The sequence below is a fragment of the Mesocricetus auratus genome, unplaced genomic scaffold, assembly GCF_017639785.1.
Source record: "Mesocricetus auratus isolate SY011 unplaced genomic scaffold, BCM_Maur_2.0 Super-Scaffold_100006, whole genome shotgun sequence".
Taxonomy (NCBI): Eukaryota; Metazoa; Chordata; class Mammalia; order Rodentia; family Cricetidae; genus Mesocricetus; species Mesocricetus auratus.
The window spans coordinates 75,911,693-75,927,094 of record NW_024429190.1 but is presented as its reverse complement, the minus strand read 5'-3'; the positions used below and the strand labels follow the sequence as shown (position 1 = coordinate 75,927,094).

Here is a 15,402-nt window from a genome sequence, read left to right as displayed (position 1 = left end):
ATGCTTTGGTGGACTGGAGAGCTGACTCAGTGAGAACAGCCCTGTACTAAAGCCCAGTGACAGGAGCTCAGTCCCCAGGACCCACAAAATGTAGAAGAGAAGCAACTCCACAGGGTTCCCCTCTAGCCTCCACACATACGCCGTTGCATGTGCACCTAAGTGTGTACACGTGCACCCACATGTGTACACACACCACATACATGATAATGATAAATAAAGTTGAAAAGTAATACTTTGGGTTCAGAAGGTTCCACCTTCTTCTTTACCTTCCCACGGGGCTCCAGAACTGCCTTGCTTTAGAAACAAGATCTGCTTGAGAGTCTTTGCTGCGCTAGAAGGGAAGTTAAATGCCTTCATTGTTGAGAAAGTAGCATAGCCAGTTAAAACTACCAATCAGTTCTATCAGTTTTATCATTGGTGAGAAGATCTAAAAAAGCACGTACTCATGGGGCTCATGTGACACATGAGAATAGAAGGGGGCACGAGGACTCCTTATACAATGGATACTGTAGTTCCGTTCCTGGCAGTGCTACATGCTATTGCAGTACAGTACCATCTGACGCCCTTGGACATGGTGGGCACCTGCCAAGATGATCCTTGGGAACCTACAGAGAGTACTAAATCCTAAATCTACTTCTTTGTAGTCTATATGAACATCTGTGATAAATATTGTGAATCGGGCAGAGTAATAGACTCACAACCATAGCCATTTGTTGTAATAGAAGTTCTTTAAAACACATGAATTTTTATTTAGGGAATTTTCCATTTAATATTTTTGAACTTTTTTTTTATGTTCTTTAGTTGGCCATAGATAACTAAATGGCAGAAACCAAAACTGTAGATAGCAGGAGACTGCTGTAATGTGTGTGAGCATAGAAATGGCATGTCCTTTAAATACAGTGTCTAGACGACTGGTGATCCAAATCTCCTTTGCCATGTGAGAGGGCTGATAAAGCCTCCCCTTCCTTGTCTGACTTGGCAGTGCAGAGACGATGCTGTGTGACACTCACAGTGTGGAGTGCTGGGGGAAGATGCCCTTGTCTTTCTCCCAGAAATGTCTTTGCACATGTCAAGTTCAAGGTCCACATCTTTCCCGGGATTTCCCCTACCGTTCTTTTTTTTTTGAGATTTAAGACATACTTATGTCATGAGCAACTGCGAAAGGCTAACAGTCGCACAGAAAAGTTGTATCTTTTGTGTCCATTCGTTTGTGAAGTCTGTTTTAGCATTTGTTCGGGGGATTGTTTTGTTGCAGTCACTCATTAGCCCTCCATTTGTTGACTCCCCTTCCCTTCCCCACTTCATGTGACAGCACAGGTACAAGGCCGGATGGTGCCGTGGGCCTTGTAGTCAGCATCTTTGCCTGCCACTTACTGCCTGTGGGAGGGTCAGGAGCAGGAAAGCTGGAAGGATTGGCTGTCCTTGTTTCCTAGGGCTCCATTAGGTCCCTGCTAAGACTTCATTTGCAATTTTAAATGTTCTAGGTTCCTGGCGGTTGTGCCATCGCTCACTGACAGCTCAGAGTCTGTCTCTGGTCAAAGACCGAACACCAGTGTAGAACAAGGGTATGTAGCATGTTGCTTGCTCAATATCATTTCATTGTGAAATTAAGATGACTTATATCTAGAGTGAATCCTTTGATGTTTTTCATCAGTTGTTATAGAAAAAAATTTAAATTCTCGACACACAGGCTTTTACTCTTTCATTTAGTGTTATATGTGAACACCTCTCATCTTCAGAATCTCTTTGGAAACATAACCTTTAGTCACTCACCTCTTTGTCATGTGTATAAAGCAGTCTTGGTCTTTTGATGCTACTGTTTCCACGTTTTCCTAATAGCGCTAAAATGCAATTCCTCTTTGTTTGTATAGACAGACTGACTATAATAAAATGAAGTATGTAAGTTCTAAGGCTCTTGATATACAAAACCAAGTTGATACACAAGAAATTCTCCATCTGGATTCTACCCTTGTTAGACTGATTTGCTTGACCGAATAGACACCAGCTTTCTGCATTCGTTATTTAAATTTCAGATTTGATCGAATGCTTGCTTGTATAATTGTGTACTTCACCGAGAGTATATGTGTGGGGTTGGAGAGATGGCTCAGGGGCTAGAGATAAAGAGTTGCTTCCCGAGTTTCATTTGGTTCGCATATATCCTGTTTCAAAGTGCTGATCACAGTCCTCTAAAGTGACTTTGTGGCCCACGTGAACAGATCCATTCTGCGGGCTGGAAGGGGCTTGTAGACAAGTGATCAAAATGTGTCAGTTGTAAAGCTGTTCAGATTTCATACCGGGACCTGTAATTGACTTTCTTCTGTGTTTAGATCTGGATTACTTAGTACTTTGGTCGGAGAGAAGTCTGTGACTCAGAGATGGGAGGTAAGCAAACACACTAATGCGACTCAGTGCCTTGTAGTTACAATCTTTAAATGCAGGCCATAGAGGAGAAAGTTCTTTTTTTTGGGGGGGGGATGAAATCTTTTTTTAATGTCCATTTTTACATATAAAATTTTTTAAACAGCAAAAATAATTTATCGCTCTAAGATGTGTCTCTTGTCTTTCCTAAGAGAGGTGAAATCAGCAACTTCCAGTATTTGATGCACTTGAACACACTGGCCGGCAGATCCTACAATGACCTGATGCAGTACCCTGTCTTCCCCTGGATCCTCGCAGACTATGACTCCGAGGTAAACCTCAAGTCATTGAGTGTTCCCAAGACTATTTGGCAAAATTGTAATACTCTTGATATCCTATAAGAAGGACATATATTAAACTTTTCACAGACATCACAGATATGTATTTCAAATTTCTACCTTAAAAACTAATTTGGTTTAGGGTAAGTTTTGGTTTTCTTTTGGATATGTGAATTAGGTCAGCTAGTTATATACTTTTAAAATAATTCGTCAGTGAAAAAAATCCATTGTATTTGGAAGTCACTTACTAGGGTGTATGCCCTGGTGGCTGAGTGTTTTCATTTATTTCCAACACAAAGGAAGTGCTCAGGGGTAAAGTTAGAAGGCACTAAGAGGGGGCATAGAAAGACTCTGTCCTCTAGTGGTTACGAGAGCCTTGACAGGAGCGATGGAGGTAACCCCTGAATGGTCACCTTTGTGCCTGCAGTGTCCTTCCATGTCCTTGTTAAGAACTAGAAGCATCTCCCTGCTACTCTCCTTCCTACAGCCGGGATCCCAAGTGTCTCCCTGTGAAATGCATACTTTCCAAGTCACTTGCTGAGCAGTGCCACTTAGCAAGCCTGTTTCTGAGTGTAAGATGTGTAAATACCACACAAGCTGCTATTTCTAAGTCCCGTCCACAGATAAGGGTCACTGCCACTACAGCCACAGCATCCACACTGAAGACAAGGTTGCCTGGTATCTTAGCACTGGGTTTTGTTTTGTGTTTCAGGAGGTCGATCTTACTAACCCCAAGACATTCAGAAACCTGGCTAAGCCAATGGGCGCGCAGACGGACGAGCGGCTGGCCCAGTACAAAAAGCGGTATAAGGACTGGGAGGATCCTAATGGTGAGGCGCTCCTTCTGCCATTGGCTTCGTGTTTCGGTCTCAAAAGTAAACAGTTTTCAGTGCATTGATAGCTGTGGGCACGCCTGCAACCTGCTGATGTGTTACATATGTGCACCTGCACATCTGTTGTAACATATGCACAGCTGCATATCCATTATTACAGTAGACGCTCAGTCTTCATGCCAGTTTGTGACCATCTCTATAAGATGTTGTAGCTGTCTGCAGAGCCCTGGCAGGGACGCTCTCCTTTCTTGGCCTCTAATAATATTCAATCTGGGAACTACACATTCACTTATTGTGTCTCCTTCAATTTCATGGAGCTACTTTTAAAGCCCTTCATTTAAAATTATGAATTGATAATATTTGTAAACTGTACAATTTATTATATTTAGTGACTTGTTTTTCTCCCCCAAATACATAAAGCAAAGGGAGGAACCTCTTGAATTTAAGCTTATTAGTATGCCTGTGCTCATTTTCTTTCTCCCCCCCCGCCCCTGATCTGCCCAGGAAGATACACAATAGTGATACATACTATTGCATTGCATTTTAGACAACAACTTAAAGAACTATATAATTCAAAGTCACAGCCTAATGAAAACAATCAGCCATTAAGCCAGTATTGATTGGGCTTCGGTGGAAGTTGGCAGAACCGCTTCTGTCTGGGGAGAGCCCAGCAGGCTTGTTGTAGGTGCCGCCAGATCTGTACCTGTCGGGTGGTGGAGTTGCAGTGTCCCTGCCGTCGGTACCTGGAGCTAGCATCAGTGTCCCTGTTGCCCATCACAATGGCTAACATTTCCAAACCACAGATTGGATAACACCATGTTTCCTTTTCTCATCTCCTCTTCTGTTTCTAATGATGCCCCAACTGTCTGGCGCAGGCGAGACTCCAGCCTACCACTACGGCACCCACTATTCTTCTGCAATGATTGTGGCCTCGTATCTTGTGAGAATGGAGCCTTTCACCCAGATATTCTTACGACTTCAGGTAAAACCCACGTTTTGAATTTTTACCATCCTAATTAAGTCTACATTCATTTAAAATTGCCATTTAAGAAAGAAATCTCACCTTATAAGGAACAATACGAAGCTTTAGTAGTGATAAGTTGGTCATTCAGAGCTGAACTGAAATTCTGCTAGGCTTAAATTGATAAACTAGAATTCATTTAGAATGAACAAGTGCCCAGATCCTATAGTTAAAGTAAGCAGCATAAATATTCCAGTTTGGGTGGAGGGTGGTGGTGGTTAGTCTTAACTAGTTAAATTCAGCAAGTGTTTTATTTTAAAAGGCCCTATGCTGTGCCCCTGGTTATAATCGCCACCTCCATAGTCTCTCTGTTGTTCAGCGCATGCCTCCTGAGTGCCCTCTGCTCTCGGTGGTTCAGCGCATGCCAGCTGAGTGCCCCTCTGCAGTCACTCTGGCTGTTTGGAAGGACATCCGAGGATAAGGACAAAGCTCTTTTAGTTTTAGGGTTTTAATTAAGGATTCAGCTGCACATTGTTTTTTAGTAAGTTTTGAAGTGTTTTTAGAGTGTGATCAACTGTATCGGAAAAATGCAGATGAAGAGTGAAAGGTGGGGGAGGGGAGGCAGCTTAAACAGGGTGGCTTGGGGAGTTAAGGAGCCCTGCAAACACCTGGACACACAGTGGCATCTACACAGAGCCCAAGACAAGCATGTGCCTGGCATGGGAGGCGGGAACAGCCAGGTGGGCCAGGGTACCCAGAATGGAGTGAGGACGTGAGAAAGTCATGAGTAAGGAATGGAGTAAGAAACGGCGCAGAGCAGGGCAGGCCTCGGCTTGGCTACTTACTGTTGGTGGTCATGGGCGTCCTGTGGCCTTTTCCTATGACAACTGTCATAGGTGCCCTGTGTTCACTAAGCAGAGGTGAAGCTGATGTGTCCAGGAGGGTGTGTGTATGTGTGGGTAAAAACGCTCTCTCCTCTAACTTGTTTTATCAACCATTAACCTCTGATAACTCTCTCCTCAATGGCATGGCTGCGAAAACTTCGATGCACGTTAACATGCACAAGGAAGTCAGGGAATCAACCAAAGGCAAATATGAATGAGAATCCTGTCTGGAACCCTTTGCCCTGTGAGCTAATGTAAAAAGCACAATTGGCCAAACATCCATTCATGCATAGGGACATGACTTGACCGTTCATGTGGCTTACATGAGAGCGTCATTTGTGGGAAAATTCTTAGCCCCTTATAGTTAGTCTTGTTGTCTCTGTAAAGACTAATGTTTAAAGAGTTTTTACATCTTCTTATTTGAATTTTACTTTGATTATGACAGATACACTGGGCATCCTTTGTAAAGAATACACCAAAGAGAAATCGGTTTTATGATTATTTAAAGCTCTGTGTTTTTAATGTAGGATGGCAAGAAAGGGGGACGTAGACAAAGGTGTTTGAGGTGTTTTCGCCCTTGAACTTGACACTCTGTGGCACAGTGGTTCCCTGATGGAGAGGTACCTCCTCCTTCTGCCCACAGGGCGGACACTTCGACCTGGCAGACCGGATGTTCCACAGTGTACGTGAGGCCTGGTACTCCGCATCAAAGCACAACATGGCAGATGTGAAAGAACTTATCCCAGAATTTTTTTATTTACCAGAATTCCTCTTCAATTCCAACAACTTTGATCTAGGTATGTACAAGTGGCACGTCTTAGGACTGTTATAAAGACTGTCTGCAGTGCCTGACAAGAATCTCCCTGTAATCCTCCCTGCTGAACTGACTACTCTGAGTGTGCATCTAAATGAAACCCAGGGAAGCAATTTCATGCCTCAAAAGATCCAGTTCAACTGGCGTCTGGGAGAAATGTAACACTGACACAGACGGCATCCAATAGTCGGGGTCGTATTGTTTCAGCGGAAACAAAAAGTGGGAAAAAAATGTATTTGAGAAAACACTGCTGTTAAAAACCTATTAATGGCCAAGGGTGGTAGATACAATCTCATTATCTTATTAATCTTATGTTATCTGAGGCATTATCAGTTTGTATGCTCGTTTCTTTTAAAACTATGACTTAAAAATAATTTAAATCATGTTTCTTTATCCTGTGAGTGTCCTGTTTTCCAGAGGGAAAAGTACCAAATCAGCATGTCTTGAAAGGAGAAAATTTCCATGCATAGTATAGTGTTTCTTCTGTTCCCTGGCAGTTAGGGAGAGAGTGCTTGACTTCAGTTACAGTTTTATGGATCACAATTTGCTGATCTCTGCTTCTGAGGGCTTCTTTGAAAACATCAAAAATCCATTGTTCCCACTTTTGAACATTCCAGCCAGCTCCTCTTCTGTTTGCCTTTTTTAATAACCTGTTTTCTGTCCGTGTCAATGGTTAAGCAGCACACCTGCGGTCAGTTCCCAGCATCCATGCAATTCCAGCTCCTGGAGATCTGACTCTTCTGGCTTCTGCAGGCACCTGCATGCACATGTGTGCATGCACGCATACACACACACACACACACACACACACACACACACACACACACACATACACTCACAGAGGTGGGAATCATTTGAGAGGCTTAGAGGGAACATGTGAAGTGTGGAGTTACTATAATGATTTGACTTTTTGTCTTAAGTCACATGGTGATTTCTAACCCAATCAATGCATTGGTCAGTAAACTGGTTTCTGTAGGCAGAAGTTTCTGTCCTGCCTGGTTCCTTAGCCATTTGGTCCCAAATAAACACACAGAGCCTTATATTAATTATAAACTGTTTGACCGATGGCTGAGGTTTCTTATTGGCTAGCTTTCTCTAAATTATTTGGCCATTTCTATTAATCTGTGTATCTCCACGTAGTCTTGGCTTACCAGTGAATGCCCAGGCATCCTACCTTCCTAGTAGCTACATGATGTCTACCTTTCTACTACCTTTCTCTATTCCTGTTTTGATTTCTCTCCTGGCTAAATCCTGCCTGTCCGTTGGCTGAATCAGCTTTATCCATCAGCCAATCGGAGAAACACGTATTCACAGCATACAGAAGGACATCCCCCATCAGGTTTCTATAGCCACCACATTATAAATGTTCAAGTCCCAGTGATGAACACGTGATGGTTTCTGCGGGAAGTATTTTTCCTGGCTTCGTCTCCGAGGCAGGAAAGCTGCACTGCTTGATGAAACCTACACAGCATTTGTCTAGCCAACTGCTGTGAAGTTAGTACACTTGCTCATTGTTCACAGTCGCTTTTCACGGTGCCACTCTCATTTGTACCTATGGGAGTTGTACACTAAAATAACTTTTAGAATTGTTTCATTAAAAACAAAAAGTACCTGTTTTTCTAAATGATAATTCCAAGTTTTTTAAACCTCATAGCAGATAGTTTTGTTTGTTTTTTAATTAAAGTTGGGAATCTTATTTTCTAGCCTAGGGTGGCCTAGAACTTGCTATATTGCCTAGGCCAGCCTCCAATTTGTGGTCCCTACCTCCTCCCTCCTAAGTGTTGGAATGTTGGGATTATAGATGTGTACCACTGTGCTGGGCTCAAATTATTTAATATGCGCAGATTATCTCATATAACGTGAGTTTACATGGAACAAGTATCAATATTAATTGCAAAATGATGTTTTGTTTCTGCCAAGAAGCTCTCATTTTTCCAAATGTTTTTCTTTTAATGCTGCAAAATTTGTTGTTTCAGATTTTATTTTTTAATGAAAATCATCACTGCCAAATATCTGTTTTCTATGGATACCTCTTTGTCAGTGGGGTGTGGTGGCACACGCTTTTCATCCCAGCACTTGAGAGGCAGAAGCAGGCGGATATCTGTGCATTTAAGGGCAGCCAGAGCTACACAAATACACACACCCACATGTCAAAAGATGAGAAAATTCATATACTGAAGTTCTCACAACATATGCCATTGAAAAGGGATTTGCAGCTGTCAGTATTCTAGAAACTACTGTGTTGCTCTTTGAGGATAGTAAGTGCAGTGTCAGAGCCCCGGGCATCTTACTGGGGAGAAACTGTGTTTAGCTTTGTAAGTCAGCCCTGCTGAGTGACACTTGAGTTTCACTTGTGTTTTTTAACAATTGGCAGTCTTTCTGAGGCTTGCTCAGGGAGTAGCCTTTGAGAAACGCCACAACAGGCAGTCTTAGGAAGTGGGTGGAGGTATTATAGCTCTGGTAATAAATCTAACATATGATTACTGTCTCTTTAGTAGGAAGCTAACCACCAAACTCATTCTTACACTTTATTCCTAATGTGTCCAATTCCACAGGCTGTAAACAAAATGGCACCAAGCTTGGAGATGTTATCCTTCCGCCCTGGGCAAAGGGAGACCCAAGAGAGTTCATCAGAGTCCACCGTGAGGTAAGGGAAAGTTGAGTGTCACTTTGTCAGTGACCACAGCATGGAGAGAGGACCCTGAGCAGTGTGACACACATTCCTTAAGTTACTTGTATTATTCTTGTGATTCTTTAATGTTTTAATTCCATTGACCTCTAGCCAAGTTTCTTTTACTTTGGGAACAAGTAATAAAGCCTGACAATGACTCAGCCTGTTTCGGAACCACAGGCTTTGGAGTGTGACTATGTAAGTGCCCACCTACACGAGTGGATCGACCTGATCTTTGGCTATAAGCAGCAGGGCCCAGCTGCAGTAGAAGCTGTCAACGTCTTCCACCACCTTTTTTATGAGGGTCAAGTGGACATCTACAACATCAATGACCCACTGAAGGAGACAGCCACCATCGGGTTCATTAATAACTTCGGTCAAATCCCTAAGCAGGTATGGGTGTTTGTGCCATTAGTGGGTCCTGTTTGCTTTGTAGGTGATGACCACACAGTAGTAATTAACACAGCTGTACCATTTGCCCAGTAAGTGCAGTAGGCGGCTCATTCCTACTTTCCATTTTACAGTCCACAGAAGTAGAAATGTTGTTGTTTGAATAGTTTCCATTCACAAACGAGGTACAAGTTCATGTTTTGTGTTCAAGACCTACCAGGAGGTGCTGGAGAGAGTTGATGCCTACTTCTCTCACATGGGACTCCAGTTTAGTTTCCAGCATCCCATCGGGTAGCTCACGGCCATCATAAATCTAGCTCCAAGACTCTTAACTCCCTATTCTGACCTGAAGGCACTGCACACACACACAATTTTTTTAACACCTTTTTTAAAGACCTTGCACTATTTATTGCAAGATTGCTGTGTTACTTTGGTATAAGAAGCCACCAGAGTTATTTCTAAGACATCTCGTTAAGTAAGAGCTAATACTTTCACACCTAGGTGGTGTAGTCACGTTGTATACCTGTGATTTTGCCCCGTGCTATAGCCTTCGTCTTGGTCTTTGTTAGAACTTCTGTTGCTGTGGTAAACACCACAGGACCAAAGCAACTTGGGGTGGGGCCGGAGATGTTTTACCTTAGAACCTACAGTTCACCATCCAGGAAAGTCAGGACAGGAACCTGCAGGCAGGGGCTCACACAGAGGCCGTGGAGGAGTGCTGCTTACTGGCTTGCTCCCCATGGCTTGTCCAGTCTGCTTTCGTATGTACCCCAGGGCCTAGTGGGTTGGTGGTCCTGGAGTGCATGACTAATTAATCAGTCATTAATCAAGATAATACCACACAGGGTTTCTCACAGGCCTATTTGGTCAGGGCATTTTCTCAGCTGAAGTTCATTCTTCCCAAAAGACTCCAATCTGAGATCAGTTACCATAAAACTAGCCAGCAGAGTCTTCATGTAAAGTTCTTTAGTGTCTAGCCATGATCTGCTGTGTAATGTGCATTTCTGTTTTACAACTTCCATATTGATGATAACAGAACCCTGACCCATGTCCCTATATGTATCTGAACTGGAAACAGGGGCCTCAAGGCTTTGTTTTCTCTAGTGATCCCAGTAAGGGCTCCCAAAATGGGGCTGTGAATTCACCATAGAGCTCAGATACTAGTTTCCCAGCATAAATAACAATATCAGTGTTTCAAAGACTTCACAAAAACCCTTTAAGTGGACTTTTAATATTAGGATCTTGTAGAAATAGTGAACCAAAAAGGCCAAGGGTTTCTTTCTTCTTTTTTGGTTTTACGAGACAGGGTTTCTCTGTATTGTTTTGGAGGCTGTCGGTCCAGCCTGGCCTCGAACTCACAGAGATCCGCCTGCCTCTTCCTCCCGAGTGCTGGGATTAAAGGCGTGCGCCACCACCGCCCGGCTTCTTTTAAAAATTGGTTTCACTGGAAAAATAAAAGTGACCCTGACAACACCAAGTACCTTGATGCTGTAACCCTGCCCCTGGTCACTGTGTGCCAGCACTTGCAGTCCTCTTAACCTCTTTTAATTCTTTCCTCAAATACAAGAGGGATTCATAAATATGCAGAAAATCATGAGCACCTCCAAAATACCCTAGCGGCATCACTAAGTCACATTAGGGACAGCTGTGCAGGGCATAACATGCTAAGTCACATGTAGGATAGCCATGCAGAACAGTAATACATCCCATTAACACTGCCTGCCTTCAGGAACCGAGTGGATCAGGTTATGGAGACTGGCTTAACTTTTAAACTCCAGTGTAAATAATTGTCAGTCAATGTGCAGTTTGAGTAGATGATATTTTTTTCAGAAAGTTAATTCAGCTTTGTGCTGGGTACGATGACCCCAGCTCTGGCAATGTAGTATAATGCATGTAAAGCCGTGACGCCAAGAAAGCCCATGGTGCTTGGCGTTCCAAAGGGCTGGGTACATCCATCCTCCAAAGTGTGTCATCCTCTTTAGTTGTTTAAAAAACCTCACCCACCAAAGCGAGTAAGGAGTCGACTCAACGGTGACAACATGGGGATCTCCATCCCACCGGGAGTCACGAGTGACAAGATCTTCTTCCATCACCTAGACAACCTGAGGCCTTCCCTGACACCTGTGAAAGGTAAGATGTGGGGCACCAGGGTCTGGGGTTGAGATCTTTTGCCATCATCTGATCAGTGTCGCTTGGTGTGTGAGACCGAGATCCTGGTGTGTGAGACTGAAGTCCACAGTCCCCATCTGTCTTAATGCAGTCATTTCCTTACAGAACTCAAGGAGCCCGTGGGGCAGATCGTCTGCACAGACAAGGGAATTCTCGCAGTGGAGCAGAACAAAGTTCTGATCCCACCAGCGTGGAACAAGACCTTTGCCTGGGGCTATGCAGACCTCAGCTGCAGACTAGGGACCTACGAGTCAGACAAGGTATGCTCTGCTTCCCTTCCTGAGCCTTCCCTTCAGGGCCTGGACAATGCAGCTTAACAGCTGGGGAGAAGCCAGGCTAGGCTCTGCCAGCAGCTCCTCCAAAGGCAACTCCAGACACAAGGAGAGAGCTGCTGGAGCAGTCACGATGCCTGCAGAACAAGTGTTTCTTGAAAATTTGTCAGGTGGGTGTTAACACTTCCCTCCCGCTCCCAGAATTCTTATAGGAGATCCCAGCCAGCAAATCGCTCACCACAATTTCGGCAGCCTGAACAGCCTCTGTTTTGTCAAGTCACAATCTGGCCACTTGCCATGTTATTAGTACCCTAAAGCAGCCCCATCCCACAGCACAAAAGCTGCTGCCATGGGTGATGTGTCAGTGGATGTTGCCCTCTGATGAACCCGCCCACCCTGACAGACTGCTTAGCCTCTGCTCACACTGGGCACTGTTCCCTGTGTGCGGTGTGTCCCTTTAAAAGGCGTGGCTTCCTTTGTGTGCTCTCACTGGCTGTAACCAACATGCCCTTTCACCTTGCTTCCACCACACAGGTTGAACATCATTTGCCCCAAATGGATCGAAATCAGACTGTTATGAACACAGTCTCTCAATTTTGACGCTTGGCAGCCTCTGTAGTCTAGATGCTCTTGGGCAGTTGGGGTAGAACTTGAGGGGAACTGTCACTCTTAACTGAACTCTGGTCACTGTAACCGATCCCAGCCCAGGGTGGGAGACAGGACGCACCCGGGCTGCCTCCAGGGACCTTCCCTGGGAACTTGGCTCTCCCCGTCCTGTGTGGCTGAAGTCCTCAGCCCTCGGGAGCATGTGTCTCACATCTGCTTTGTTTCCACAGGCAGTGACGGTCTATGAATGTTTGTCTGAGTGGGGTCAGATTCTCTGTGCCATCTGCCCCAACCCCAAGCTGGTGATCACGGGCGGAACAAGCACAGCGGTGTGTGTGTGGGAGATGGGCACCTCCAAAGAAAAGGCCAAGCCCCTGACGCTCAAGCAGGTAACCGTGCAGCCTGGGAGAGGGCGGGCGCATTCTCGCTCAGCAGCCTGGCTCCAGAAACTGCAAAAGACCTCCCGAAGCCAGAGCCATCCCAGACATGGCAGACAAAAGCAGACCACGGTTGCGGGCGGGCAGTGTTGTGTGGCTGTATGTTGGTTTCTTGCTGAAGACCGCTTCCAACTGCGTAGTCCAGGCTGTCTGTAGATCTGTAGACTCTTGATCCCCAACCGCCTGGGTGTTGGAATTGCATGTATATGCCACCACACCTGACCCAAAACATGTTAACTGCCAGAAATACTTTTCAGTAGTCAAAATATGCTGTTTCTCAAAAAGCACCTCTTAAAATCTGAAGGAAGCTATCTTTGAGGGGTATATTTCAGCCTATCAAAGAACGAATGTTCTGGAACAAATGTACACTAGATTTTTGTAAGTCAAGTATATTTGATATTACTGCTGTCCCACAGTGGCTCCACTCGGCTGGACCACCAAGTCTTAGTTTTGTCAGATTCATTCACATGTTCAGCAAACCCCAGTGGTATAATTTTAATTGCTTAATCATTATCTGAATCTATTATTAGTTTTCACTAATGCAAAAGTTTTTCTTTTTTTTTTTTGTAATTAAGCTATTTTGTGGAGTCCATTCTCAACTTACAATTTTCCGTGGATTCTAAGGATTAAATTTGGGGCACGAGGCTTATGCTTAGACTCCTTTGCCCACAGAGTACTTAATCTGTGAGTGTTTATCACAGGTGTTTTTAAAATAGGAGAATGAATCTGTGATTTTAGAATATAATTTGAAAAGCAGTTTATTAATAAACTCTCATTTGTTCAGTACCTACTGTGTTGAGGGCTCAGACAGAACTTTGAGCCTCAAGCATGTCGGGACCACTCTCCCTTTATCTGTTAGGGCCACAGACCACAACCATGCAATTTTAATTTCTTCACTTTTGAGTAATGTAATTTTTGCACGTGGTTCATGCACTTTTTAAAATCGTAGGTGCTCATCTAAATAAGAGTTTATGGTAAAAGAATAGAAACTCAGCTTAAGGTCTTTTCTTTGAATCCATATTGGTACATGATCACATAGGAAGAGTGAAAAGAAATCCAAGCCAGTTGCAGCAGGACATTCCCTCTTCCTTCAAAGATCGGGGCCACCATTTCCTTCCTACGGAGAACGGGAAGATGGAGAGGAGTCTAGAGAAGATGCTGTGGGCATCAGCCCTGATAATGAGCCTGTGCTGCTGATACATCTCGAAGCTTGGTACAGCTAGCTGATCCCCCATTGTGACTGCCTGATTGCGCTTTCTCTTTCATAGGCTTTACTCGGCCACACCGATACTGTTACCTGTGCCACAGCTTCACTGGCCTATCACATAGTCGTCAGCGGGTCCCGAGACCGAACCTGCATCATTTGGGATTTAAACAAGCTATCGTTTCTAACCCAGCTCCGCGGCCACCGAGCTCCCGTTTCTGCTCTTTGTATTAATGAGTTAACAGTAAGTACTGTGTTTAGCGAACATACTGGCCAGACCAAATCTGTTTTCCAAGTTGATGAATTTTCACATTGCAAAAGCCACTGAATTCTTCTTAGTATATAAGTTGCTTGAGAAGCAAATGAATATTAAATTTCATAACCCAGACAACATTTTATCCTAAAAATTCCTTTCACTGCTGTGCATTTTTAAGAGAACAAGAGTTGGTGAAAACAACATTCTAGAGTATATGTCTCTTAATTATGAGGAAATAATGGGACTTGTTAAAAGTATAAGAGTTTTGTTGAAATTTTTAATGAAATGTACCCAAATTGCTTACTTACAACAGGAAAAATGTGTTAACCCCTGGGTTCATAAATAAAAGAAAAATAATTATCAGGTTACTTCTAAAACAGATTTTAGAGCTACCAGAAGATGCTAGCTTTTTAAAAAGTTAGTGTTTCATATATAAATAAACGAATCAGAATAAAATGAATACATTGGCTTGGAGTCTCCTGGCAGACCAAGGCCTCCTGAGGTAGACCAGAAGGAGATCTATTGCTGAGCTGGGATGATACACAAAGGGACTCAGACATTGGTTTACAAAAGCTGAGGCCTCTTTGTGAGGCATCCAGTGTAGATGATTGTCCATCTGCAGATCAATCCTGGAATTAACAGCAACCCACCTGTTAACCTCATAACTCCACATATTAACACACATCTTACCCTGACCCTGCCCTGGGCTTCCTTCTTAACACAGTGTGAGGTTCTTACTGTCATTCACACAGCCTTCAATTCGGAAGGACTCTTACAGCTTTAGTTTCTACCAGATGATACTATTGTGTTACTTAATGTTCTCAGCATTATAACTAAATACCTGACAAAAGCAAAAGAGAAAGGGTTTATTTTGGCTTATGGTATGTAAGTGGACTATGGCATCTAAAGCATTCTAGTCTACGGGCTATGAGAGTATAAGGCAGTTGTTACTACTGAAGTATGTGACAACTGGAAAACTCGGGCCGTATCAGGCTGAGAGTAGGACCAGGCTGTAATCCTCAAAGTCCTGCCCTGCAGTGATCTACCTTCACAGATATGCCTCCTGCCTCCAGAGTTCAATAAATACCACCAGCGGCTGTCATACAGTATTCATGAAACTGCGGGATACATTTACACCCAAACAATAACACTAAGTATTGTGCTTTAGTCAAATATCCTGGAGTCACTCAAAGAAATTCAGTTCTAATG

At 43.7% G+C, this 15,402-nt stretch overlaps 1 protein-coding gene across 5 annotated transcripts in view; it reads left to right on the top strand.

The window, feature by feature from the left end:
- Wdfy3 (WD repeat and FYVE domain containing 3) overlaps window positions 1-15,402 on the top strand; it is a 225,667-nt gene that overhangs the window by 195,056 nt on the left and 15,209 nt on the right. For all 5 annotated transcript variants that reach the window (XM_040747524.1, XM_040747527.1, XM_040747525.1 and 2 more), the window contains 12 exons: window positions 1,485-1,565; window positions 2,328-2,382; window positions 2,571-2,690; window positions 3,409-3,526; window positions 4,405-4,511; window positions 6,018-6,171; window positions 8,744-8,835; window positions 9,040-9,252; window positions 11,232-11,379; window positions 11,524-11,678; window positions 12,527-12,685; window positions 14,002-14,181. In XM_040747524.1, coding sequence (XP_040603458.1) covers window positions 1,485-1,565; window positions 2,328-2,382; window positions 2,571-2,690; window positions 3,409-3,526; window positions 4,405-4,511; window positions 6,018-6,171; window positions 8,744-8,835; window positions 9,040-9,252; window positions 11,232-11,379; window positions 11,524-11,678; window positions 12,527-12,685; window positions 14,002-14,181 — 1,582 coding nt within the window. The remainder of the gene's footprint in view (window positions 1-1,484; window positions 1,566-2,327; window positions 2,383-2,570; window positions 2,691-3,408; window positions 3,527-4,404; window positions 4,512-6,017; window positions 6,172-8,743; window positions 8,836-9,039; window positions 9,253-11,231; window positions 11,380-11,523; window positions 11,679-12,526; window positions 12,686-14,001; window positions 14,182-15,402) is intronic.